The sequence below is a fragment of the Coenobita brevimanus genome, chromosome 24, assembly GCF_032717465.1.
Source record: "Coenobita brevimanus isolate Jiangsu-jjx chromosome 24, ASM3271746v2, whole genome shotgun sequence".
Taxonomy (NCBI): Eukaryota; Metazoa; Arthropoda; class Malacostraca; order Decapoda; family Coenobitidae; genus Coenobita; species Coenobita brevimanus.
Genome location: NC_136977.1, coordinates 11,974,152 through 12,001,156, shown reverse-complemented (window position 1 = coordinate 12,001,156; position 27,005 = coordinate 11,974,152). Strand labels below are relative to the sequence as shown.

The window sequence follows — 27,005 nt, the reverse complement described above, 5'->3', positions numbered from 1 at the left end:
CTCTCTTTCTCCAATTGTTCCACGCCTTATCTCTCTCTTTTTTTGCTATCATACACCGTCTATTAAACCACTCCTTTTTCCTGTTTTCTTTCCCTCTTACTCTTGGTACAAATTTTTCCACTCCCAAATTATAAAGGTCTAGAAAGATATCCCACTTCCACTGTATCTCTCTTGTTTCTCTGAATTTTCTCCAATCTGCATTTTCAAAAAGTTTCTCAATCCTATAAAATTTGCTTTCCCAAAGTTGTATCTTCCCTGTCTATGAAGCTCGTCTCTTGGCTCGAAGTTCCCTATTATCATCTGGAACTCAATGGCCACATGATCACTTTTTCCTATAGGACAGAGATATTTCAATGATTCTATTACATCGGGTTCTTTGGTAAACAGTAAATCTAACCTTGCTGGTGTGTCCTCACCTCGAAACCGTGTCTCTTCTTTGATCCATTGCATCATCACATTATTCATTATTATATTTAACAACATAGTGCCCCACAAATCCTCACCGCCTTCTGAGTACCATTCCTCCCAGTTCACCTCTTTACAGTTAAAGTCATCCACCAAAATTATATTATTGTTTTTCTCAATTATTTTTTGTAAATAGCTAGCTATATCTGACAACATCTCCTGGTATTCGTCATCATTCCATGCTCTCATCTTAGGGGGAACATACACTACCGCCATATCTCTCTTAACATTCTCTCCAGTTTCTAATTTCATATATATCACTTCAGCCCTGCCTTCTCCCATTTCCACGGTATCTACATTTATGTTGTTCTTCACTGCAATCATCACTCCTCCCGTTTTTTCTTTTCGGTCTCTTTTCCACAGATTGTATTTACCATCTCTCAAATGAGCATCAATATCCTCTCTTAATTTGGTCTCTACAAAGCACATGACATCAGGTTCATATTCTCTCAAGAAATCATTAATTTCAAGCTTTGCCGATATTAAACCATCAATATTAGTGTATGTCACCTTTAAATTACTTTTAATGCTTTTTATACCCTCTTCTCTCCTTCTCTCCATCAGTACCACTTCCTCAATTTCTGATCTTTCACAGCTATCCCCCTTAGTTTCCTTCGCTTCTATTTCCTTATATACTACTTCCTTACTTTCATATCCATTACTCTCCAAAAAAAAAGTATTACATTCTTCCTCTGTCCTCTTATCATTTTCTTCCTTTACTTGATCCTTCAACGATTTTAAAACTTCTCTTTCCTCTTCATTTAAATCTTTTCTTATTATAATACTTTCCATCCCTGCCTCTTTGCTTAATTTCCAGGTTATTTTGAGTACAGTATATCATTTACTAAACTTTCTGATGTCAACTTGACTCTCATTGGTCTTGTTTCCCCTTTCTTATAAGGCCCTATCCTCCTTACTTCCTCAATTTCTTTTACCCACTTGTCTCCTTCGGGGTCAATTTTGCCTAATATACCTCTCACCAGGTTCGTGTCTTTCTCGAGTCTCACGAATCTAACCTTTTCTTCCTCCTCCCTGTTTCCAAATATTACCATGCATCTGTTCCTTTCTACAGTTTCTCTCACTATTTTCTCTTTTTTCTTCAGTATTTTCACTACATTTTCTTCCATCTTTTTCTTGTTTATTTCCCTTTCTTCCTGGATGATTTCTCTTAAGCTGATCACTTCTTTCTGTTCTTCTTCTACGTGTGCCCACTTTGCCTTATGTTCTTCTAATACACTACTCACCTTCTCTGTTTTATTAGTACTCTCTTCTAGTTTCCTCCTCAATTCAATATTTTCTCTCTTCAAATGTCTGATTTCCTCATTCGCCGTCTCATTGGACTGGATCAGACTCTGTATAGTAATCTTCGTATTCTCATACATGTCCATTAACACTAAATTCTCCACTTTCTTTTCAAGTTCACTAATCCTCATTATCAATGTTTTAACTAGATCCATGATATTAGTGTTTCTATCAAATCCTGGAAATTCGAGTCCCTCTGTGTTTACATTTTCAGCCATGTTGGATGTTGGTTAGCAAAAACAGCTGTTACCGAAAAATACTACAAAACATTCATGTATATTCTTCCCAATAAATCTTTACATTTTTGGTAGTCTATATTAACTTACAATATTTTAAACTTAAAACAAAACCATAGGAGACAGGATAAACATAATTCCTGGAAACTACTTCAGGTATGCAGCCTGGGCCTGGCAGCTGTTGAGAGACACATCCGTCCGTTGTGGCGTTCGTTCGTGTGTGTGTGTGTGTGTGTGTGTGTGTGTGTGTGTGTGTGTAATTCACCGGGTCGGTCAGGATCATTTGATGGTCGTGATGGTCGTGATTGTCAGCTTTTACCCTCCCGGAATGGAGCTGAGAGCTCATATAGTCCGATCTAAGGGCAAGGCTGTGACCTTCACACACGCACACCCGTCCCCTTGCTCAAGGGGGACAGTAACCACCCACATCGTCAGTGAAACTTTTCGCAACCTGAGCGAGGCGCGAACTCCCGTCCACCAGTTGGCAAGCGGGAACGTTACCACTGCACCAGCGAGCGGTGTGTGTGTGTGTGTGTGTGTGTGTGTGTGTGTATTTACCTATTTGTATTTACCTATTTGTAGTATACAGGAATTGAGCAATGCTCGTGTTGTCCTGTCTCCATGTCCACATTTATCAAGTCTACCTTTACACACATGAATGTTTTTCTCATGCACCACCTCTTTGTCTAAGTCGTTCCAAATATTTAAGAATATACCTAATTGTGATATACACGGAATGTACTATGCTCGTGGGTTTCCGTCGCTGTTTCTCAATAAGTCGAATTTAACTTTAAACTCGTTTAAGTTTTTAGACTGGACGATCTCTTTGTCCAGGCTATTCCATAAGTCTATACTTCTGTAAGGAAAGCTATATTTCTTGATATCCTTCAAGCAGCTTGACTTTTTCAATTTCATTCCGTGTCCTCTTGTTGCTCTCTTATCCCATACAAACAAATCTTCTTTGTCAATTTTATCTACTTCCACCATGGTCCTGAACACCGCAATCATGTCTCCCCTCTTTCTCCTTTCCTCTAACGAAGGCAAATCCAGTTTTTCCAGCCTCTCTCTGTATGACAGGTCTGTCAGACTGAGGACCATCTTGGTTGCTGTTCTTTGTATTCTCTCAATCTTGTTTATATTTTTCTTTTTGTGTGGGCACCACACTACCGCTGCATATTCTAACCTGGGGCGGATCATGGCCACTATCAATTTTTTCATCATTTCCTCATCCATATAATGAAATGCTACTCTTATGTTAGTCAAGAGCTTATAAGTCTCTCCAACTATCTTGTTAATGTGCTTTTCTGGTGACAAACTATCTTGGACCAGCACTCCCAAATCTTTCTCTTCTCTCCTTTTTGTGATTAATTCATTACCCAAAAAATAATTCAGTGAAGGTCTCCTGGTACTTTTACCCATTTCCAATATTTTACATTTCTTTACATTAAATTTCATTTCCCACGTCCGGCTCCAATTGTGTATCCTATCCAAATCCTCCTGCAGTATTTTACAATCCTCCTCAACCTCTATCTTCCTCAAGATCTTTACATCATCAGCAAACAGACTCGCATAATTGTTCACTCCATCTACCATATCATTTACGTAAATCAGGAACATTACTGGCGCCAACACTGAGCCTTCAGGGACTCCACTTGTTACTTCCCTCCATCCAGACATCTTTTCCTTTATTACTGTCCTCATTTGTCTGTCTCTCAAAAAGTCTCTCATCCATTCCAGAAGTTTCCCCTTTAGTCCTCCTATATATTCTAGTTTCCACATTAGTCTCTTATGAGGTACCTTGTCAAAGGCCTTCTCTAAGTCTAAGTACACACAATCCACCCAACCATCTCTCTCCTGTACCACATCAATCGCTCTTGAGTAAAAGCTCAACAAGTTTGAAACACATGACCTTCCACTTCTGAATCCAAACTGACATTCAGTCAAAATATTCATCTCTTCCAGATATTTTATCCATCTGTCTTTCAGGATTCTCTCACACAATTTTGCGACCATGCTGGTTAGAGACACTGGTCTATAATTCAGGGGTTCTTCCCTGTTTCCTCCCTTGTAAATTGGTACCACATTTGCCCTCTTCCATTCTTTTGGCACTTTCCCCTCTTCCAGTGAGCATACAATTAAGCTGTGAATTTTATCCGCCAGTTGTTCTCTGCATTCCTTCAGTACCCAATTAGAAATTCCATCAGGTCCTGGGGCTTTCCTTACATCTTGAGTTTCCAGTAATTTATACACTTCCTGCACCTCCACTTTTATATCTTTCATCACCAGAACATTTCTAATCACTCCCTCCCCTTCCACAATCTCCTTTTCTTTAGTGAAAACTGACTGGAAACGTTTGTTCATTATTTCTGCTTGCATTGCCGCATCCTTAAAGACCTCTCCATCTACTTTCAGCTTGGTGATTCCTTCCTTTTGTTTCAGTTTACCATTAACAAATCTATAAAACAATTTGGGTTCATCCTTGCATTTGTCAATTACACCTTTTTCAAAATTCCTTTCTTCTTCCCTACGTATTCTTGTGTATTCGTTTCTTGTTCTTTTATATTCTTCCTTTGTTCTGTCGTTACCTCTCTTTCTCCAATTGTTCCACGCCTTATCTCTCTCTTTTTTGGCTATCATACACCTTCTATTGAACCACTCCTTTTTCCTGTTTTCTTTCCCTCTTACTCTTGGTACAAATTTTTCCACTCCCAAATTATAGAGGTCTAGAAAGATATCCCACTTCCTCTGTATCTCTCTTGTTTCTCTGAATTTTCTCCAATCCGCATTTTCAAAAAAGTTTCTCAAGCCTGTAAAATTTGCTTTGCCAAAGTTGTATCTTCCCTGTCTATGAAGCTCGTCTCTTGGCTCGACGTTTCCTATTAACATCTGGAACTCAATGACCACGTGATCACTTTTTCCCAAAGGACAGAGATATTCCAATGATTCTATTACATCGGGTTCTTTGGTGAACAGTAAATCTAACCTTGCTGGTGTGTCCTCACCTCGAAACCGTGTCTCTTCTTTGACCCATTGCGTCATCACATTATTCATTATTATATTTAATAACATAGTGCCCCACAAATCCTCGCCGCCTCCCGAGTACCATTCCTCCCAGTTCACCTCTTTACAATTAAAGTCATCCACCAAAATTATATTATTGCTTTTCTCAATTATTTTTTGCAAGTAGCTAGCCATATCTGACAACATCTCATGGTATTCGTCATCCTTCCATGCTCTCGTCTTTGGGGGAACATACACTACCGCCATATCTCTCTTAACATTCTCTCCAGTTTCTAATTTCATATATATCACTTCAGCCCTGCCTTCTCCCAATTCTACAGTATCTACATTTATGTTGTTCTTCACTGCTATCATCACTCCTCCTCCCTTTTTTTCTTTTCTGTCTTTTCTCCACAGTTTGTATTTACCATCTCCCAAACGAACATCAATATCTTCTCTTAATTTGGTCTCTACAAAGCACATGACATCAGGTTCATGTTCTCTCAAGAAATCATTAATTTCGATCCTTGTTGATATGAAACCATCAACATTAGTATATATCACCTTCAAATTATTTTTGACATTATTAGTACCCTCTTCTCTCCTACTCTCTGTCTGTACCACTTCCTCAACTTCTGATCTTTCACAACCATCCCCCCTAGTTTCCTTCACTTCTATTTCCTTAAATACCATTTCCTTACTTTCATATCCAATACTCTCCAAAAAAAAGTATTACGTTCTTCCTCTGTCCTCTTATCATTTTTTTCCTTTACTTCTTCCTTTAATGATTTTAAAACTTCTCTTTCTTCTTCATTCAGATCTTTTCTTATTATAATATTTTCCATCCCCGCCTCTTTGCTTAATTTCCAGGTCACTTTAAGTATCTCATTTATTACACTTTCTGATGTAAACTTGACTCTCATTGGTCTTGTTTCCCCTTTCTTATAAGGCCCTATCCTCCTTACTTCCTCAATTTCTTTTACCCACTTGTCTCCTTCGGGGTCAATCTTGCCTAATATTCCTCTCACCATGTTCGTGTCTCTCTCGAGTCTTGCGAACCTAACCTTTTCTTCCTCTTCCCTGTTTCCAAATACTACCACACATCTGTTCCTTTCTACAGTTTCTCTCACTATTTTCTCTTTTTTCTTCAGTATTTTCACTACATTTTCTTCCATTTCTTTCTTGTTCATTTCCCTTTCTTCCTGGATGATCTCTCTTAAGCTGACCACTTCTTTCTGTTCTTCTTCTACGTGTGCCCACTTTGCCTTATGTTCTTCTAATACATTACTCACCTTCTCCGTTTTATTAGTACTCTCTTCAAGTTTCCTCCTCAGTTCAACATTTTCCCTCTTCAAATTCCTAATCTCTTCATTGGCTGTTTCACTGGACTGGATTAGACTCTGTATGGTGGTTTCCGTATTTCCTGATACATCCTTTATCACTAGATTCTCTACTTTTTTTTCGAGTTCACTAATCCTCATAATTAATGTTTTCACCAGGTCCATGACATTGGTATTAGCATCAAAACCTTGAAATTCCATTCCCTCATTGTTTACGTTTTCAGCCATGTTTAATGTAAAGTACCTAAACAGCTGTTACCGAATAAGTCACAAACATTCATGTATATTATTGCCAACAAATCTTTACATTTTTGGTAGTCTACTAACTATCATTATTTTAAATTTAAAGAAAGACCCTAGGAGACAGGACAGACAAAATTTCTGAAACTACTCAAGGTTAGGAGCGATGCCTTGGACGTCCGCTCTCTCCGGCTGTTCGTGTGTGTGTGTGTGTGTGTGTGTGTGTGTGTGTGTGTGTGTGTGTGTGTGTAAGTACAATACAATTTGATATGACAGTAACTGAATAAAAGAAAGTAAAGGTTATTGGAAGCAACCGAGTACAGAAGTGACAACCTAGAGATGGAAGAACTATAATGTACAAAAGCATTCAGGATTTTGGCAGTAACTGAGGGCAGGAGAGCAGTGCTAGAGATGGGGGAAACAATGCACATTAAAGCATTTAGTACACAGAGTTTATAGGCAGAATATTCACGAACTTCTTGCATTTATCAACTTCACGTACTCTTGAGGTGCATAATTTATTCACAGTTATTTTCATGCAAACACCCAAATTTATTCACACATTTATTCAAACTCAATCTTTAACACCTTGACTTTGATGACGTACCAGTAATTTTCATTTTATACTTCCTACCTCCACACAATCTCATTAATTTTATGGAAGAGATGGTGAACTAAGTGAATTTTTCTCTTTGAAAGTTGGGTTGAAACAGGGATGTGTCATGTCTCCATAGTTGTTCAATCTGTACATGGATGGGGTAATACAAGAGGTACAAGGTAGGGTAGTGGATGTTGGAGTGGCCCTGGTGAGAGAGGATAATGTTTGGAAACTCCCTGTACTGTTGTTTGCAGATGATACTGTGTTGTTGAGTGAAGATGAAGGGGAGCTGCAAGGCTTGGTGGATGAGTTTGGGAGAGTGTGTATGGAACGGAATCTAAAGGTGAATGCAGGGAAGAGTAAAGTGATGGTCTTTGAGAGAGGTGAAGTCAGTGAATGTACAGCGAGGTTGGATGGTGACGAATTGGAAAATGCGAGTACGTTTAAGTACTTGGGTAGTGTGATGAGTAAGGATGGAGGTTTGGAGGGTGAAGTGCTTGAAAGGGTACAGCAGGGAAGAAAGGTTGCTGGTTCTTTGAAAGCAGTGATAAGAAACAGGGAAGTGAGCTTGGAAGTGAAAAAGTTACTACATGACAGTATTGTGATACCAACTCTAACGTATGGAAGTGAAGCTTGGACGCTGTTGGAAGGAGAGTGAGAGCAGTGGAAATGAGTTATTTAAGAGGAGCCTGTGGAGTCACATGGAGAGACAGGCTGACGAATGAGGATATAAAGAAGCGTTGTGGTGTGGATGTGGATGTGATAGGAAGCGTTATGAGGAACACACTGAGGTGGTTTGGCCATGTGGAGAGGATGGAGGGTGAAAGACTGATGAAGAGAGTGTATGTGAGTGAGGTGGAGGGGGGAAGAGGGAAGGGGAGGCCGAGGATGAGATGGAAGGATGGGGTGGAGAGGTATATGAGAGAGGGGGGTGTGAGTTGGGAGCAGGGCAGTGAAATGGCAGGGGACAGGGTGACTTGGAGGCGATTTGTTTGTGGCCACCCCAAACGGGATTGAGGCGTCTGGCAATAGATAGATAGATAGATAGATAGTTTTTGAGCTGTAATGGTTTGATATAGCCTTAATAAACCCTGTAGTACTTGGAATTAATAATAAGCTGAACATAAAAATCTGACAATGGCAAGAATACACTACAGTACATACAGTAATATGAGATAAGACTGATGGGATTAAAAGCAAGGAACCCAAATGGCAGGATAAATCCTGTACAAGAATCAATAACAACATAGGTAGACAACTTTGTTGTCTCACTTCATATATAGTATCCAAATAAAAAGTATGCTTAAACCATTTTACTTGCAACATATGCATACTTAATTCCACTTTCTGCAAAATACCAACTTTCTGAAGAGCTCAAGTGGTGACAAAACAGGATGGCATATAGGAGAACAAAATGTACAGTACATTTTTATGATTTTTCTGGATCTCAATACTTCAAGTTAAGACTGAGGTATGGTTGCACTTGTGGGTTTCCTGGTATTTAAGTAAAAGTATTAGTGGTACTGTTCCAGAACATGCAAATACATTAGTGATATGACTGTCAACAATATAAATGCAAACATAAACTCTATATCTCGCAATGCAATACAAACAAATACATGATAACTCACCCCTCAAGCTTGAAGTGAGCACAGGCCCTGCATTTATCTGGACCAGGGCCAGAGCAACCACCTTGACACTGGCTGTGACAAACTTCACTCTCTACAAACTCAGTTTCATCAGGTACAGATGCTGAGATATGGTTGGGTGGTGGCACTACTCGTCCATCCGGGGTAGCATAGGTTTCTGTTGGACTTGATCCTGCCAAGATCTGGTCAAGGATACTAGACACAAAACAATATTAGTGCATGTACAATGATCTCCCTCAATAAAGTTTCAGTTATCATTCATGTGATACTCATATTAGCCTAATAAAAACAGTCAATAAATACATGCTTAGCCCATCCAAACATACTAAACTATGATTAGTAGGTAAAACTAATGTCCTGATACTTATTGTTTCAATTGCTGAGTGGCAAAATCCCAGTTTATGCAAACTTCTAGTGCTGTCCTAGAGCAAAATATTAAAAGTATAGGATACAATAAACAATGTTACATCATAGTAAAGTCATAATGCTACAATTATATGGTACCTGACAGTAAAGGAGCCACCAGAAGGTCTGCGTGAGGGGAATACAGGGCCGGGTATGGGTTGTGTAGGAATAGAAGTGTGAGTGAAGGTGCCTTGACGACCATCAGAATGAGGTGAGGGCTCAGTCCTCAGCCGGCCAGGACGCTCCCTTGTCCCATGAAGGATCAGTTGCCACTGGATCAAGACACCTGCACACATCAAAAGTACCATAGTACCGTAACATGATACAAGCACAGGGTGCAAGGTTTAGTTCTTGAATGGAGATATACTAGTTCCTGTACGTGAAAGAAAGTCGGTATCACTTAATGAATGACAAGTTTGTAAAAATATCTGAGAGAATAATCACAAGCCCAAAGCCACCATGACACCTGTGAGATGAGTGGATGTGGTGGAACATCTCTTCTGCCGGCTGAACTGAGGCAGCTGTTGCTTTCCTTTCAGTACTATCATAATTAAATTGGTTTCAGAAAATACCTTACAAGTGCTGAAGCTTGGGACTGGGTAAATGTTATGACTCCCTGAGACTACATTATCATAGCATTCATTCCCTATACCACAAAGATGGTACAGTCCTATTATTATATCCAAAATGGAGTCTGAGTACCAATCTCTTCTGATTAGCCTAGCAACTGAGATGGTCTCAATTAAGGTATGGTGATTTGTGAACATTTGTGCAGGGCGGCGGTTGGTGATAGCCAATACCCTCTTTAGGCACAAAATAATTAGCAGGTATATGTGGCGCGTGATGAGAAGGGTGGGTGGTGAACTGAGTGAATGGAAGGCAATGATTGATTATGTGTGTGTGTGGATGGGAGAATGAAAGAGTTTGTGGTGGACGCAAGAGCATACTGTACAGAAGTTGAGGGAACAGACTTTCTGACCATCACTTGATGGTGGTGAAAGTCGAGTTTCAAATGCGATGGATCAATTGAAGGAGAGAAGGACAAGACGAAGTAGTCCATACAAGGAGGGCAGAATGGCCGCAAGAGGATGGAAAATAGACAGAATATAAGAGGGAAGTCAAGGAGCGACTGAGTTCATATGATTTGGAGCTGATGGGGGAGGGGGGAGGGGGAAGGTGTGTGCAAGATATTCACAGAAGAAATCTGTGCAGCATGTGAAGTGGTGTGTGGGGTGAAGAGAAGAAAGGGGGTGCAATGAACAGCATGGTTGAATAAAGTGGTGAGACAAGCTGTGGCACAAAAGAAGAAGACATATAATGAGTGGATGGGAAACAGAGGACATGGAGGAAGTTGAGAGATGGATGAAAGAGTTACAGAGAGGAAGAGAGAGGCGAAAAGATTAGTAAGAGGGACTATGAAGAGAGTGGATGAAGAATTTGGAAGAAATTTGTGTGTAAAGTGGAGGGAATGTAAGAAAATGTTCTGGATGGAGGAAAAGAGAGCCAGACAGGGTGATAAAGTAGTTATAAGGGACTGAAAGATAAAAATGTAGATTAATAGTGTGTATGTGCTGACGCAAGATGCAAGCAGAGTGAAAGAAGAATTCTGGGCAAATGTGAATGCATGCATGGAAAAATTTGAGGGGAATGAGAGTGTTTTTGATTGGAGATATAAATGGAAAAACAGGAAATGTGAAGGTGGATGGAGTAGTTGGTGAATAAGGTATGCCTGCAGATGTGGATAAGAATGGCAGAGCTCTAGAGGATAGCTGTGCAGGGAGGGGGTTAGTGATAACCAATACCCTCTTTAGGTACAAAATGATCCACACGTATACATGACGAGTAATGAGAAGGGTGGGTGGTGGGCTGAATGAATGGAAGGCAATGACTGATTATGTGTGTGTGGATGAGAGAATGAGAAAGTATGTAATGGATGCAAGAGCATACAGAGGGTGGGGTGTGAACTTTTGGACCACCACTTGGTGGTGTGGAAAGTCAAGGTTCAAGTGCAATGGAGGAATTGAAGGAGGGAAGGTCAGGAGGAAGTAGTCCATACAATGAGGGTAGAAAAGTTGCAAGAAGGTGGAAAAAAGGCAGAATATAAGAAAAAAGTGGAGAAGCGATTGGTTAAAAATGATTTGGAGCAGATCAGGGAATTGGAAGGTGAGTGCAAGGTATTCACAAGAGAAATCTGTGCAGCATGTAAGGTGGTGTGTGGGGGTGAAGAGAAGACGAAAGGGGGCGCAAGGAACAGCATGGTGGAATGAAGAGGTGAGACAAGCCATGGTACAAAAGAGGAAAGCATATAGTGAGTGTATGGGAAGCACATGCATGAAAGAAGCTGAGAGACAGAAGAGAGCGTTATATGCAGAGATGAAGAGAGAAGTGAAAAGATTAGTATGAGAGGGTACGAAGATAATGGTTTTGGAATTTGGAAGAATTCTGAGTGTAAAGTGCATGGAATGTAAGAAAATGTTTTGGAAGGAGGTAAAGAGAGTTAGATAGGGTAATAAAGAAGTTAGTAGGGGAGTGAAAGATAAAAATGGTAGATTACTAGTGAAGGGAGAAAAAGTTAGCAGGTGGAGAGAACACTTTAAGGAACTGTTCAACACAGAAAATGAAAGTAATGCGTGTATAAGTGGCTCAGGAATGGCTGGGAGAAGAAGGTACAGTACATCCCCCTAGTACGTGCCTATATGGGCGGCAGAGGACGTCGCGTACTAGGAATTCGCGTACTGTGAATAAATAAACTTATGGGAAAAATTACATATAAGCGGCACCGACCTTCATGGGCAACCCTAGAGATGCCTTTCAGACCTAAGTATTGTACTATACAGGGAAACTATTTAAGACATATTACCTAAGACAAAGTAAACCTACAAGATTATGGCTTTACTAGGTAAATCGTTGGTGGTAGGTGGTGGCGACCATCATCCACTCACTTGATGTAGTGCTGCCTACTTCCTCCTTAGCCTTTATCATTCTTTTTCTGTGCCTGCCCTCCTCTCTTCCTATATCTCCCATCTTTCCTGTCACTTCTTATTGCTCTTCCTTCCTTTACAGTGGCTTTACACTGAGTGACAAGCCAAATGGTTTCCTGTAAGCCAAGAAACCATTTACAACGCTGGGTGGTAACCATACAACCAACCCATATGTGCTCCCTACGTGTCAACAAGTGGGTTTGTGGAGGGTTAGTGCCCCTCCCCGTAAAACCAATAACTCAAAGTCAAATGGCCACCCCTCAAAGGATTATGGCGTCTGGCAATAGATAGATAGATAGATAGACCTTTACCTGTTTTCACTTCTTAGGGGGGCAATGTCACATACTTGGGGTAACCCCAGATTTGGGCCACTCTTCGTTGCCTGTCTCGCCTACAAGGAGTTCAATTCACATACTAATCTATCTATCTATCTATCTATCTATTGCCAGATGCCATAATCCCGTACGGAGTGGCCATTTGACTTTGAGTTATTTGTTTTACAGGGAGGGGCACTAACCCTCCACCAACCCACTTGACACGTAGGGAGCACGTATGTTTTGGTTATATGGTTACCACCCAGCGTTGTAAATGGTTTCTTGGCTTACAGGAAACCATTTGGCTTGTCACTCAATGTAAAGCCACCTGTAACGGAAAGAAAAGCATTAAGTAGTGACAAGAAAGATGGGAGAAATAGGAAGAGAGGAGGGCAGGCACAGAAAAAGAATGATAAAGGCTAAGGAAGAAGTAGGCAGCACTACATCAAGTGAGTGGATGATAGTTGCCACCACCTACCATGTACAAAAAAAAAAAAAAAAAAAAAAAAAAAAAAATGGGGGGGGGGGGGGGCCCTCGCGTACAAGTGGGATCGCATATTCGGAACTCGTGTACTGTGGGGATGTACTTTAAGTGAGAACGGAGGAAAAGACTAGTAGGATGGAAGTAGTGGAAGTAATAAGGAAAATTAAAACGGGGAAAGCCCCAAAAATGATGGAGTATGTGGTGAAATGATGAAGCAATGGCGAGAGAGTGTAGTATAATGGATCTGGAAGATGTGCAGATTGGCCTGGGAGGAAGGTAGAGTCCTGGGGGACAGGAAGTCAGGTATAATTATTCCCCAGTACAATGGAAATGTAGGAGAAAAGAAATGTGTGGTAATCATATGAACATTTGCCTTCTTAGTGTAATAGGAAAAGTATATGGTAGGATACTCACTGACAGAATTAGGGGGAAAAAAAATAAACAGAGGAATTAGATGGAGAACAGGAAGGTTTTAGGAAGGGAAGAGGTTGTGTGGATCAGATATTCATCCTTAGGTCTTTAGTGGAAATGTTTCTAGAGAAGGGACAGAAGTTGCATGCAGCCTTCATGGATTTGGAGAATGTATATGACAGAGTGGATAGACAAGGAATGTGGAAGACATGAATATATGGAGCAAATGGAAAGTTGTTGAATGCCATGAAGAGTATGTATGAGGGTGTTAAGGCTGCAGTGTGTGTGGATGGTGAACTGAGTGAATTTTTCTATCTGAAAGTTGGACTGAAACAGTGATGCGTTATGTCTTCATGGCTGTTCAATCTGTACAGCACATGGATGGGGTTATAAAAGAGATACAAGGTAGAGCAGTGAATGTTGGAGCAGCCCCAGTGAGAGACGGCAGTGACTGGAAACACTTTGTTCTGTTGTTTGCAGATGATACTGTATTGTTAAGTGAAGATGAAGGGGAACTGCAAGGCTTGGTGAATAAGTTTGGGGGTGTGGAAGAAACGGAATCTAAAGGTGAATGTAGGGCAGGGTAAAGTTATGGTTTTCAAGAGAAATGAAGTCACTGAATGCACAGTGAGGTTGGATGGTGAGGAAATGGCAAATGTGAGTGCATTTAAGTACTTGCGTAGTGCAATGAATAAGGATGGAAGTTTGGAGGATGATGGGTTTGAAAGGGTACAACAGGGAAGAAAGGTTGCTGTTTTTTTAAAGCAATGATAAGAAATAAGGAAGTGAGCATGGAGGTAAAACAATCTCACAGCATGATGATATTGTGATACCAAGTCAAACGAATGGAAACGACGTTTGGACCTAGTTGGAAGGACACAATCTAAGAACAATGGCAGTGGAATTGAGTTACCTGAAAGAAGCATGTGGAGTTACAGAGACTGACTGACAAAATGAGGGAATGAAGAAGCATTGTGGTGTGGATGTGTATATGACAGAAAGCATTAGGAGAAATACAGAGGTGGTTTGGCCATGCTGAGAGAAGTGTATGTGAGTGAAGTGGAGGGGGGGGGAGAGGGAGGGGGAGGCTGAGGATGAGATGGAGGGATGGGGTGGAGAAGTATATGAGAGATGGGTGTGTGTGCTGTGGGGAGGGCAGTGAAATGGCGGAGGACAGGGCGACATAGAGGTGATTTGTTTGTGGGCACCTCTTACAGGATTAATGCATCTGGGAATGGGAAGATAGACAGACTTAAGACTAGATATAATTCCTATCATGTGATGTAATAACTGATGACAGTATAAGCAAAAAGTGACATACTTTTATTATTCTCTTCGGTGTGTTTACTGTGCTTATCTTACAAAATAATATAGTCTTTCTAAAAATGAAAGCTGAAAATTTATTTGTCTTTGAATTTCACCCAACACTTTTAACTGAAAAAACTCAAAGTGCTACTGCTTCTGCTGATTAATGGTAAAATGCAAGCATATCTATAACTACTAATACTACCTACAATAGTCATTCCTCTAAATCTAGTATTACTGTACTATTCTTAGAATTCTTCCAAAATATCATTCCAAGAGTGGAAAATCTATGTTCCAACACCTCTATGAACTGACCAGGTTGATGAACTTGGCGTGTGCCAGCATTGGTAACTACCAGGCGCCAAGTCCCTGCAGCCTTCTCACCCCAGAAGTGTACAGACAAGAACGGCCAGTCATCAAACTTCTCAGAGAACACATCTCGAGGGCGTTCAAATAGCAAGGTTGAGATTGTATCTAGAAAATAACCAATCATTTAGCTTCTCTGAAAATCATTATTATCAACATACAATGTAGCTTACATCATATAGGATCTAATATACATTTCATTAAATTATCAGTTTATACAACCCATTTCAGTCCTTTTCCCAGGTAAGAAATTTTCCTTGACTAAGTCACTGAAAAACATCTACTGTTAGTGGGTATGCTGCAGTAATGTACAACTGATGTAAGTGAGCACAAACATACACTGTACTGCATCCATCAAACTTCTCAGAGAACACATCTTGAGGGCATTCAAATAGCAAGGTTGAGATTGTATCTAGAAAATAACCAATCATTTAGCTTCTCTGAAAATCATTATTATCAACATACAATGTAGCTTACATCATATAGGATCTAATATACATTTCATTAAATTATCAGTTTATACAACCCATTTCAGTCCTTTTCCCAGGTAAGAAATTTTCCTTGACTAAGTCACTGAAAAACATCTACTGTTAGTGGGTATGCTGCAGTAATGTACAACTGATGTAAGTGAGCACAAACATACACTGTACTGCATCCATTTTTTTATTTACACTAATGAGATTCAGTTCCATTACAATAAATACAATGATGATTTTGTTATTGGATGGACAGAGCAATCAAGTGTACAGCACACACAGAACAAGTACATGCTGTACTCCGTAGCTGTTACAATCTAATATTTAGAGTTGAGCATATACAGAACAAATACAAACTGTACTGCAGAGCTATTACATCAATTTATCAAGACCTTTATTAACCCTCTAAACACCAACGACAGCTGGGAGCCATCCAGATTTTTTGTGTATGAGGGACCAACGACAGCTAACAAACGTTCGAGGAAATTTCTGGATTTTTTCACGAAACAGGCCTCCTATGCGAGAAACATTCATGGTATAAGCCTTCAGATGGCTTTGTCAGGTTAATCAGTAACTGGCAACTCGCCCCTGCCACCCATGTGGTAATCATGCACAATATATGCTAGTATGCTTTCAGCATCCCATGAGTGACAACATACTGAGTTCCGTCCGACCACGCCACCCATACCATGCCTCCATTTCCACTGATGAGGCCTTGGAAATGCTCCAAGAGCAAGGATGTACCTATAAGGATAATGCAGAATTTTCAGGAGAGGAGTTTGAACCTGGGGAGGAGGATTTCGAGGACTACGAGGAGCCAGTTCTCCCCACACATTTGAGTGGCACACTCACTCACCCTCACACTCAGCACAGTGATGGTGACAATAATGATAATGATGAAATGGAATTGCCAATGTCGTTTCTGTTTCCTGCTGGCAGGAAACATGAAACTGTTCTGACTAGGAAATGACCATGTGAGGGTGAAGAGGGTGGCATAGCTCCTCCATCACCACCACCACCACCACCACCATGCCACTCCTCACCACAACCAGGGCCCAGCCACGCATGTGACTCTGAAACTATGAGCGCAAGGACAACACCTTGCATGTTTTATGGAAAACTGCATCATCTTCTGCCACCAGGAGACGATGATGATGATGCAGATGATGAAAGTGGTGGTGACAAATCAAACCCATCACGTGCAGTGAGGCGACCGTATGCCTCTCCACCACCCTCACCAACACGATCACCACCACACTCGGCAGCAGGCTCACCACCACATTCACCACCTCAGCGCCCACCAAGACGCCCTTCATGACCTACGCACTGTGGGAGGCAAGGTGCATGGAGCACTACACCTGCACCATGTGTGCAAACCACCTGTGGTCATACATGTGGTCGTAGCACATGCAGTCGTACCTGCAGAAGCTGTTCCTGTTCCCAGACTGGCAGTATGATGTCTGAAAAGGAAAGAAATTTGAACGACCCTGCCTGTGCCGCCTCTGTCTCACCATGTGACTGGGCCTAGGTGAATGGGGGGAGGATTTCGAGCCAGTCGCATATGATTTTCAAGGGGAGGAACATGCTGGCATCCAACTCCCCCAAGTCAGCAGGGAGCTATCACAGCTGGATTTTTTTCCTGCACTTTTTCGGCCTGGTGTTTGTTATGCAAATTGTTGAGCAAACAAATAAGTACAACACCTACATCATGGCCAGAAAAATCTTCTTTCCACACTCAATATGACTGTCATGGATGAACCTGTCTCCCAAGGAGATCTATGTGTTCCTTGCCATAGTGTTGCTGATGGGGGGTGGTCAAGAAGCTGTCCATTATGAAGTACTGGACAAATGACCCCTTCTCTCAGACCTCCATCATTGGCAAGCTGATGAGTAGGAACAGATTCTCTGCCACCATGGGGAATCTTCATTTTTTCAAGAGTTTACAGAGTCACATTACCATTCAAGACGACAAAGATGCAAAGGATCCCATTGCACAGATCAGGCTGATCTACAACCACCTTCACTGGCAGTCTGTCGGTGCATTCAGCCTATTGGAATGCAAAAAACCGCACTCACCAGTCTCACACCTCCTACTAAGCGGGCTCTGCCTGCATACCGCAAGACTCTTCTGATGACGTCACCACTCGCAACATAACAAGTGTGTGCGCACACACACACACTAACAGCAATATGCACTAACACTCTCGTCCTCTCTTCTTAATTTGACGAAAAATTCCAAGGACGAAGCTGAATGGATTATTGGCGTCCTAAACACACTATGTATCCAATACATAGACTTCTGTTTAAGCACCAATAAGACCCAGTCTGTAACCACATACAAATATGTGGTGTCCCTTGAAGTACTATAATCCTTCTAGTCCCGGCTGACTGCTGCACGCAGCCGCTCGGTCGAGGCACCTTTCTAGGTGAGACAGTTAGCCAGTTGTTGTGATGTATCCACCCAAGACATTTCAACAATCTCCCCTCGCTCCAACATGTCTTGTAATACACCAATATCAACGTGCAATCTCCTGTCTTCTACGCTCCTGCAGGAGTAAAGGGCGTCCACCAGACTCTTGTTATTGATGAAACACTTGATCTTGAAATTTCCACATCCAAAGACCTCACGCAATATGTTGGTGAGATAAACAGCAGTCTCAGCATATTCATGCAGCATCAATGCTTCAGCAGATAAAGTAGATTTGACAACCCGCCTGATCTTTCTAGTTTGTCTGAATATGGGACATCTCGCCAAGCTAGCATCTCGTAGGAAGATCACAAAACCTCCCTGAGACCCTCTGCCTACAAGGTTGGAAAAAAGAGGCATCCGAAAAACACTCTATATAACATTCATCGAGAGGTCTCATTCTTGGAATGTATAGCTTCATGTTGTCAGTCTTCACCCTTGCGATCACCTTGTTGTGCCTAAGCAAATCCGCTACGGTAGCTCAGTTGCTAGTCTTACCAACTCACACACATCAAAAGCAATATCTGGTCGAGTGTGTGTGGCAATCCAATTGAGTTGTCCAATTAACGCTCGGTACTCCTTTTTCTCAGACTTGGACAGGTCTCCTGATTTCACTGTTGCACGATGTCTGCTCAGTGTGACTGGTTTCAAAGATGAAACGTACTGGAACTGGTCAAGCGTTATGCTGTCATCAATGTTGGCGACGACATTTAGACCAATGTATTTGAAAGCTTTTGATTCCGAACTGCCGATGGGGAATGTTTGGCTCAAACGGTTTATCACTTGCTGCTCAAACTCATGTGTACCAGCCCAAAGGAAATCATCAACATAAATGCATACAATGCCTTCGACTTTGCCACTAATGCTCCAGGAGAACAGCGCTGAATCAAGTGATGACACTTTAGCTCCGAGACTCAACAACTGATCTTTTACGCGCAGATACCAATGCCTAGCAGCATCACAAAGGCCATAAACCGTTTTCTTTAGTCTCCACAGCTTACCGTTTGCATATTCAGGCGGAGGACGTAAATAAGCAACTCGCTAAATGTTGTTACCTTGCAGATAGGCAGCTTTCATGTCCATAGCGTGGCAATCCCATTGGTTGGTGAAGGCAAAAGCGAGTGCCAAATGCACAGCCTCTTTTGAGCATGTAGGAGAGTCTTTTCAGAGATCCACTGTGTCTTCCTCAAATCCTCTGGCGACTAAATGGGCTTTAACAATTGGCTTTCCGTTTTTCATTTTTTCCGTCACAACCCATCGAACCATTTTGGCATCTTGCTCAACATCATCTACTTCCTCATACACGTCATTATTCTGCCGGTTTGTAATTTTGTTTTCCTTGGTGCATAATACGTCCTCAGAGTTAAAAAGAACAAGCATTTCTGCATCATCATCAACTACTTCCTATGTGCAAAAAATCATTTTGCAGATCCACCCAATCAGTATTGCCATCAGAGTCCCTCTTCAAATTGTAGCAGTGTTTGTACTTTCCAGTGGCTTTACCCGTCCAACTCACAATCCTTCCAGTCACCAACTCTCCATTCTCTGAATGTATTCCTTTTATACGTCGACCAACAGAAACCTTGGGAGGCTCAGTAACCGGAAAAGAAACTGAGGGAGGCTGATCATCCAAAATTGCATCATTTTCCGATTCGTCATCTGGTGGATAGTCATTCAACACTTGCGAAGAATCGTCACTAGGCTTCTCCTGGACTACATTGTACTTCTCATCACCAGTGACACCATCCCCAACTGTAGTATTTTGTTCTGGAGCACGTGCTTGACAACACACGTGCACCTGCACGTAGACACCGCCGTGTCTCACCAGAATTCGTTTTCCATCTTTGCCCATTACAATTCCAGGGCCATGCCATTCATGACTGTCATTTCTTTTGTAAAAGACTTCAACACCATTTTAGATGTCGTTTAAATCACTCAAAAGTATGTTGTGCTGCAAAGCCCTAGCCAAACGTTCCCCCGATTCAGTCTTTATAAACTCGTCTTGCTAAATGAAGAGCGTTCAAATTGTCCCTCACAATTTTTGATAGCAATATAGGTTCCAAGGCTGGAGGATCATTTGCATACACATTAGGCAGGCCAGGGTTTTGACCAAAAACAAGCTGGTTAGGAGAAAAACCTGCATGGTTGGTGACAGCATTTCTTGCTGATACAGCCCAAGCCATGGCCACATCCAAGTCACACTGGCTATCAGCCATTATCTTCCTAACAATGTCACCAATGACCATTCTGACGCTCACATACTCCGCTGCTCTATGGACTCTCTGCAGACATCGTCATGATCTCGATATTAAAGGCCTCTCTCAATGCTCGCATTTCAGCATTGTTAAATTCACAACCAATATCTGTATGAATTTTTCCCGGTACACCAAACAGAACAATCCAGTGACAGGTGTTGCCGAGACCATGGAAGACTTCGTTACTGAGCTGTTGAGGGAGCTCTTGCTGAAGTAATTGACAGAGGAGAGGCCTACACCACGTCCTGCACAGAAATACTCCTTTGATAATGGTGGTCGCACATTTGTCTGCGATTACTATCGCAGTGCAATACTGTACTTGGTCGCCAAATCAACAAGGACTAAGAAATAACGCCTTCCCCAAGCTTTCAAATCCATAGCTATGGCTTCAATAAACTTAGATGCCATGGGCAAACTGACTACAGATCGGGGCTTGGCTCTCTTGTATTTACAACAGACTGTACATGCATCTGATATAGCCTTGACAGCCTGCTCCAGTTCTGAACTTCTAATTCCGGCATCTGTAATAAGTTTGATTAGTTTAGCCGACTTTGGGTGTCCAAACTGCCTGTGATGCTTTGAAGCCATTTTGTCTACATCACCCCCAAGAGAAGCCAGCGCAATCGTTTCACAAACCTCTCGGCGTAGTCACAGAGAAGTAATGGCCTGAAGATGAGGACTTCAAATTACTGTAATGATAGTTCCACAAATTCTGACCTGGTCACTTTAAAAATTAATCAGCATTTTTGCTTTTTTCATGGAACGTTTGCTCAGCAGCAAGGGAATATTGCAGCTCATCACATCAGTCACAATGAATGCACATATATTTCAAATGTAGCACAGCAGAGTAACACATTTGAGGGAAGAAACTGTGACGCCATCAGCGAAAGTAAACGTTGAAGATGACTTTTCTTCTATTATAGTTTCACATTCGTAATCACTGAGCTCACTTAAATAGCAATTGATCCATTCAACTCCACACACAGTTGGAGAACACCCTGTGTCTAGAACAGCACATCCCTTAGATTCTTCTACTAGCGTCTGTAATTTACCTCTACTAGCGGTATCCTCCACATAGCCCATAAATAATGACAGGTACACTGTTTCAGAATTTTCTTTCCAACCGCCTTTATTTTCGTATGCATCCAGACAGTTACGTGCCCAATGAAACTGAGAATCACATACTAAACACCTTGATACCTTTCCGTCAGGCCCGAGCAGATTCTGCCTCCTGCCGGTGGATGAGCATTAGGAAATTCTAGCAGACACAGTTGAACGGCCATCACCACGACCACAATCACGTACTGCACCACCCCGAAACAGTCTCCTTCCTCGTCGAGTACCTCTAACGTAAAATGTTTCCTCATCCCAACTTTGTCACTCCAAAAACCTGATTCATTCTTCACCTCACTGGCAGACACCAATGCATCATTCTGCCTGCAAACTTCCCCAGCAAAAATACGATTCAGGGCAGATTTCATATTTTCAAAAGTTACCTAAGTTATCACGGACATCACTAGTTGTTGCTCACTGTCTGAAAGTTTGGATGAAGCCAGAAGTATAAAAGCCATCACAGAATTCAGCAGTTGCATGTCCTGCTTTGTAAATTTGAAATAAACATGCTCAAATTCTGCCATGAACTTATGGATGTTCATATCACCGACTCTTCTGAAATTGTACAGCTCATGAAAAGCTGCAAATTGCCGACATCCTTTGTCCACGATAAATAAACCGTCTAGTTTGTTCAACAAGGCCTGAACATCCTTACCTTGTTTCAAATCAGCAGCGTCAATTTCCGAAGACGCCACCTTCACTCTTCCTGTCAATGAAAGGTGAATGGCTAGAGCTAGCTTCTTTTTTGGTAAGTCTGTCAGTTCGCACCAAATGTCGATGTCCTTCTTCCAACTCTCATAGGCAGGATCATTTTCAAGTTTTAGAGGCCACTTAGTTGAGCACTCCGCCATTATGCTTGAACTACGCTCTAATACCAGTATTGGAATGCGAAACAACCACACTCACTGGCCTCACACCTCCTACTAAGCAGGTTCCACCTGCATACCGCAAGCCTCTTCCGATGGAGTCACCACTCGCAACGTAACAAGTGTGTGCGCACACACACACTTACAGCAATATGCATTAACAAGCCCACCCTAGAAACTGGTTACTGATGAAAGTCTGGCTGTGTGGCAAGGTAACGTCAGGTTCTGTCAGTACAGTATATTCCTTCAAAACGTCATCGGTTCAGGATCAAGCTGTTGGTGTTGTGTGACTTGTGCAAGTGGATATATCCAAGACCTGATCATGTATGTGGGTAGTGCCACAAGAATCAATGGTGATCATCACCTGGGCATTTCCGGTGCAGTTGTCCTGACCATGATGGAGAGGTACACTGACCAGGGCCACACTTCGTACCTTGACAAGTGGTACACTAGTCCCTCCTTGGCATCCTGGCTCCACCATCATGAGACTGGCATATGTGGGACTGTCAAGAGGTCTCGTGCCTGCATGCCATCCCTGCCAACACGACAGGAAAATGGTAGTGTACTCGCCTATGAAGCCAACAATGTTCTGCTTGTGTCATGGACAGACATATGTGATGTAAACATCCTTACAACCATCCACTGTCCTATGATGCAACAGTCCAAGCATCATGACAGGAAGACACAGGACTTTGTCATGAAACCCGGGGCCATCATGGACTATAACATCAACACGAGCCTGGTGGACAAATCTGATGCTGTCAATACATCAGTGGACTGTGCACAGAAGCCGATGAGGTGGTAAACGGAAGATGATGAGGTAGTACAAGAGAATGTTTTTTTTCATCTCTTGGCTATAACAATCTACAACTGTCACATTCTCCACCATCAAGTGACAGGTGTTGCCGAGACCATGGAAGACTTCGTTACTGAGCTGTCGAGGGAGCTCTTGCCGAAGTAACTGACAGAGGAGAGCCTACACCACGTCCTGCACAGACACGCCACAGTAATGCACCTGCCCATGATGCACAAACCTGACTCGTCGAATGACACCTCAGTCGGTTTATCTCCCCAATTCCTAAAAACAAAAAGACTAGCCAACTGTCACGGGGGGATGTGAATTTAGAATTAATATAATAATTATATGTTGCTTAAAAATGGTGACGAAGAACTGACTTGTGAAATCAAGCAGTAAGTTTTAAGTTATGCCAGCTTACTTCGCTGATTCTCTAAGGATGAGAATTTATAGACTTTCTCAACAGTACACAGCAGAGACTAATTACTCATGCGTGCTGTTTGTAAGTACTGTTAGCCTCTAGAGAAAGTGACTCCACCCCTGACAATCTATAACTAATGCTATTAATGATAAACAGGTTCTTGCCGGTGCATTAACTCCTGGCTGGCACAACGGATTTAAGGTTAACAGAAAAGTACTGGTCCAAGTACCAGTTATGAATAATGCAAAGCATTTGTGCAATCTAGGAGCGGCAACTAAAATAAGCTTAATGTGGAGAAATAAAACACGATTTTAATTACATCAAGCTCAAAGAAAAGAACTATAAATTTATTAATTACAATGAAATAAATTTACGTTACATGAGTCTCAAAATGAATTCAAAATAACAAGGAGAAAACACTCACTCGCTCAAACGCTAACACTTAAACCTAGGAAAACGAAAAGAAATACTGGTCAGTAGAGGGGGCAAGCGGAAGGAACTGGGTGCCGGTGTAGAACGGACACTACGATACGCTAAACCTCTTCGCCGATTCACCATCTAGGTGGAGATTTCAGGATCTTGCTGTACAACGGCGGCGCTGCTCCACTCTGGGCACAGCGAACCTGCTCTTGCGACGATCAAAGCCTGACTAAATTCAAACTATGAGGCAAGGGCTGGGGCTGGCCGTGTTTGCTTCAACGGTCAACGGAAAGAAAGTGAGTGATACACGCCCGCAATAAATCACTCAGTGAAGGAGCTAATATCGCGCACAAGAATGATCACTTATGAAACAGTGAAAAATGTTCTGAAAATCGCCCCAACTGAGTGAACGTGAGGACGGTTGAACTGAGCGATATGCAGTGGGAACTACACCAGAATTTGTGGTTTTCCCACTGATGAAAAATGTCACGAATTTATAAATATGCTTGCGCGAATTCGTGACATTACACCCCATCAAAATCAAAATTTTTTTCTTCAGAGAAAAAATTTTCGATATACATATATATAAATCCTAAGTCAGTCACACAAGATTCACACTGTGGTGTGTGTATTACCCTGCTACAGGAGAAAATCACAGTCACCCATGAGCGTAAAAACCTTGTATTTACGTTAATAGAAGCAAGCTTGAGGAAAAAACTCCGAGACGACGGTGAAAAACCCTGTACTCAGGTCAAACTGAGCGAAAAGTTCGATACATTTACATTAACAACTAATTGTTATGAAGCGTGATGTATGTAATACATGGTGTAGGTGTGACAGTTGTGGTGTAACTGTGCCTGTGTAAAATTATATAATACAAATTAATAGCAAATAATGACGATGAGGCAGAAGAGAAGAGGCGGCAGCATGTGACAGAGATGATCAGCTGATCTGCAAGACAATGCTGTACCCGCCAGCTGCACCTGCAAAAGCAATCAAGGTGGAGCATCAAAAGTGTCAGTGCGACAAACCTACATTATTATAAACCAGGAAACATGGTCAAACTGAGCGAAAAGACTGGGCGCCTGTGCAGGACATCAAACACTGCAATTCGCTAGGACCCAGTTCACTGGTTAAACCCTACTCTACACTTACAATTAACACTGGCAAGCTGAGAATCCCTACGCAATCTTGGGCAGATCACATTTTAACACCCACCGTGGGTGTGAACACTCATGTGGATAATGTGCATTCTCTGGGAATCCTCAGAGAGGCCCACAGCTCGAGACGTTCCACAACGTAATTCAAACACAGCCTCGCATTGTCTCTACAGGGTTCTCGAACTTCCCTCTTAACCTACGGTATACATGTATGTACAGGCCCTGGACATGAAGTGTCCCGTGGGGCCAACGGGCGAGACGTCAGGTCTGCACCCACTTCACCACTGTCCTGTCTCTCAACTGACTCTGAGATTATGGGTGTGGATTCAAAAGGTGCAGGAAGGACATGTCCCTGATTAGTGGTACATTGACACACATTGCAGGAACGTACAAAGCTATCTATTTCTCGTCCCATCCCTGGCCAGAAAAAGTCAGCACGGATACAACCCTGCGTTTTCCATTTGCTCATGTGACCTCCTGGGGCTGAACAGTGACCCCATTCTAACACTGCTTGGCGGTACTTTGCGGGAACGACAAACTGCAGTCGAACCTCGCCCTGGGGTGTTCATGGCTCACGGTAGAGCTGTCCTTGTCTATGAAGGAACTTGGCTTGACCTCCCCATGAATACTTAATCACTCTATGTACCTTTTTGCTTCTTCCGCACAGCAGCAAGTGTCGGGTCAAAGTGTTGTTCTTGGACAACACTTTGGCTACGAATCAGATCTTGCGGCGATGCAATAGTCACAGGGGTGACACAGTCCGGAGCCTCGGCCATGGCTCATGTTACTGTAGCCGAAGTCTGAGTAGCGTCATCTATGGTGCAACTATACTTGGCACCAGGAATATTGCCTATGATAAGGTCAAACAAAGGTTCTGGCATGACAAATGCTAGTGTCGTACCAGTGTAAAATGGAGCTTGGATCTGTTGACCTGTGTACTCCTCAGGCCAAACTAGACTCTACCTGACAGAGCAACCTGAGGAACCACTGTCTCTCAGGACCTTCACAGGAATGTCTCCCACAAACCCTGGCTGAACAAGGCACTGTCACCTGTGGGAGGGCCTGTGGAGGAAGCAGCCAGCCACTGATGAGGCTGCTGAATAAATGATGCAGCAAATATGGTGCCCTGAGAACTAGATACGTGAGGAGTCATACTCACTGTCTGGGGAGATGGAGCGTTGACCTCCTGCGGCAGTGTTCACTGTCACTGGGGGACTAGTGAACTGTGGGGAAGTACCCGTACTGCTAGGGACGACACCACCGTGCTGCTGCTGAGGAATGAAGGCTGCGTTCGCCTCCTGCCTCCGATACACTGGGGCTGGTGCTGAAAAGGTTTGTCCCGATCTTTGATTGTGTGGCTGATACTGCTGCTGGTTAGGGTACTTGTACCTCTACCAGACAGGTTGCTGCATATTTTGCCCCTGGTCCTTCTTCTGCAGTTTGTTTGGACCTTGGCCATTATTCTGAGAATGGCCTTGTTGCTGGGGTTCAGTCTGAGACGGTTTCCCAGATTTGTCAGCTTTCCTGTTCCAGGTGTGCTGCTTACGAGTTTGATACCCATATGCAGTGAAGAATGCATCGGCCTTCTCCACCATTTGGCTGGCATCCTTTCCCTGGCAGACCTTAAGCTGAGCCATAAGCTCAGCTGGCCACGACTTTTCTAGCTGCATGAGCAGCATAAGGTCAATTATCCCCTCACGTGTGGAAGGAGTTTCATCTTTCTCCATCCACTCATCTAAGTAAGCAGTAAGCCGATCAAGAAACTGAATGGCAGTCTCTTTTTCTTGTAAACGCACCCTCATAAACTGACTCTTGGCATTGTCAACTGTGAGACCGTACGCTTTGATGACTGCGGCCTTCATCATTTCATACGTGAGATTGTCTCCACGAATTCTGTGGAGAGTATCGAGGGCAGGGCCCTCAAACAAGCTAAGA

General features: G+C 42.4%; 1 protein-coding gene across 1 annotated transcript in view; it reads right to left on the bottom strand.

Moving 5' to 3' along the window:
* The window catches only part of LOC145393552 (furin-like protease 2), a 758,736-nt gene that overhangs the window by 102,025 nt on the left and 629,706 nt on the right, over positions 1 to 27,005 (bottom strand). Inside the window, exons 9-20 of the mRNA XM_080267702.1 lie at positions 24,881 to 24,893; positions 23,204 to 23,261; positions 22,638 to 22,808; positions 20,715 to 20,930; positions 20,076 to 20,321; positions 19,575 to 19,837; positions 18,546 to 18,784; positions 18,034 to 18,374; positions 16,232 to 16,316; positions 15,046 to 15,204; positions 9,335 to 9,521; positions 8,813 to 9,025 (exon numbers count right to left, since the gene is read on the bottom strand). Of these exons, the coding sequence (XP_080123828.1) occupies positions 8,813 to 9,025; positions 9,335 to 9,521; positions 15,046 to 15,204; positions 16,232 to 16,316; positions 18,034 to 18,374; positions 18,546 to 18,784; positions 19,575 to 19,837; positions 20,076 to 20,321; positions 20,715 to 20,930; positions 22,638 to 22,808; positions 23,204 to 23,261; positions 24,881 to 24,893 (2,191 nt within the window). The remainder of the gene's footprint in view (positions 1 to 8,812; positions 9,026 to 9,334; positions 9,522 to 15,045; positions 15,205 to 16,231; positions 16,317 to 18,033; positions 18,375 to 18,545; positions 18,785 to 19,574; positions 19,838 to 20,075; positions 20,322 to 20,714; positions 20,931 to 22,637; positions 22,809 to 23,203; positions 23,262 to 24,880; positions 24,894 to 27,005) is intronic.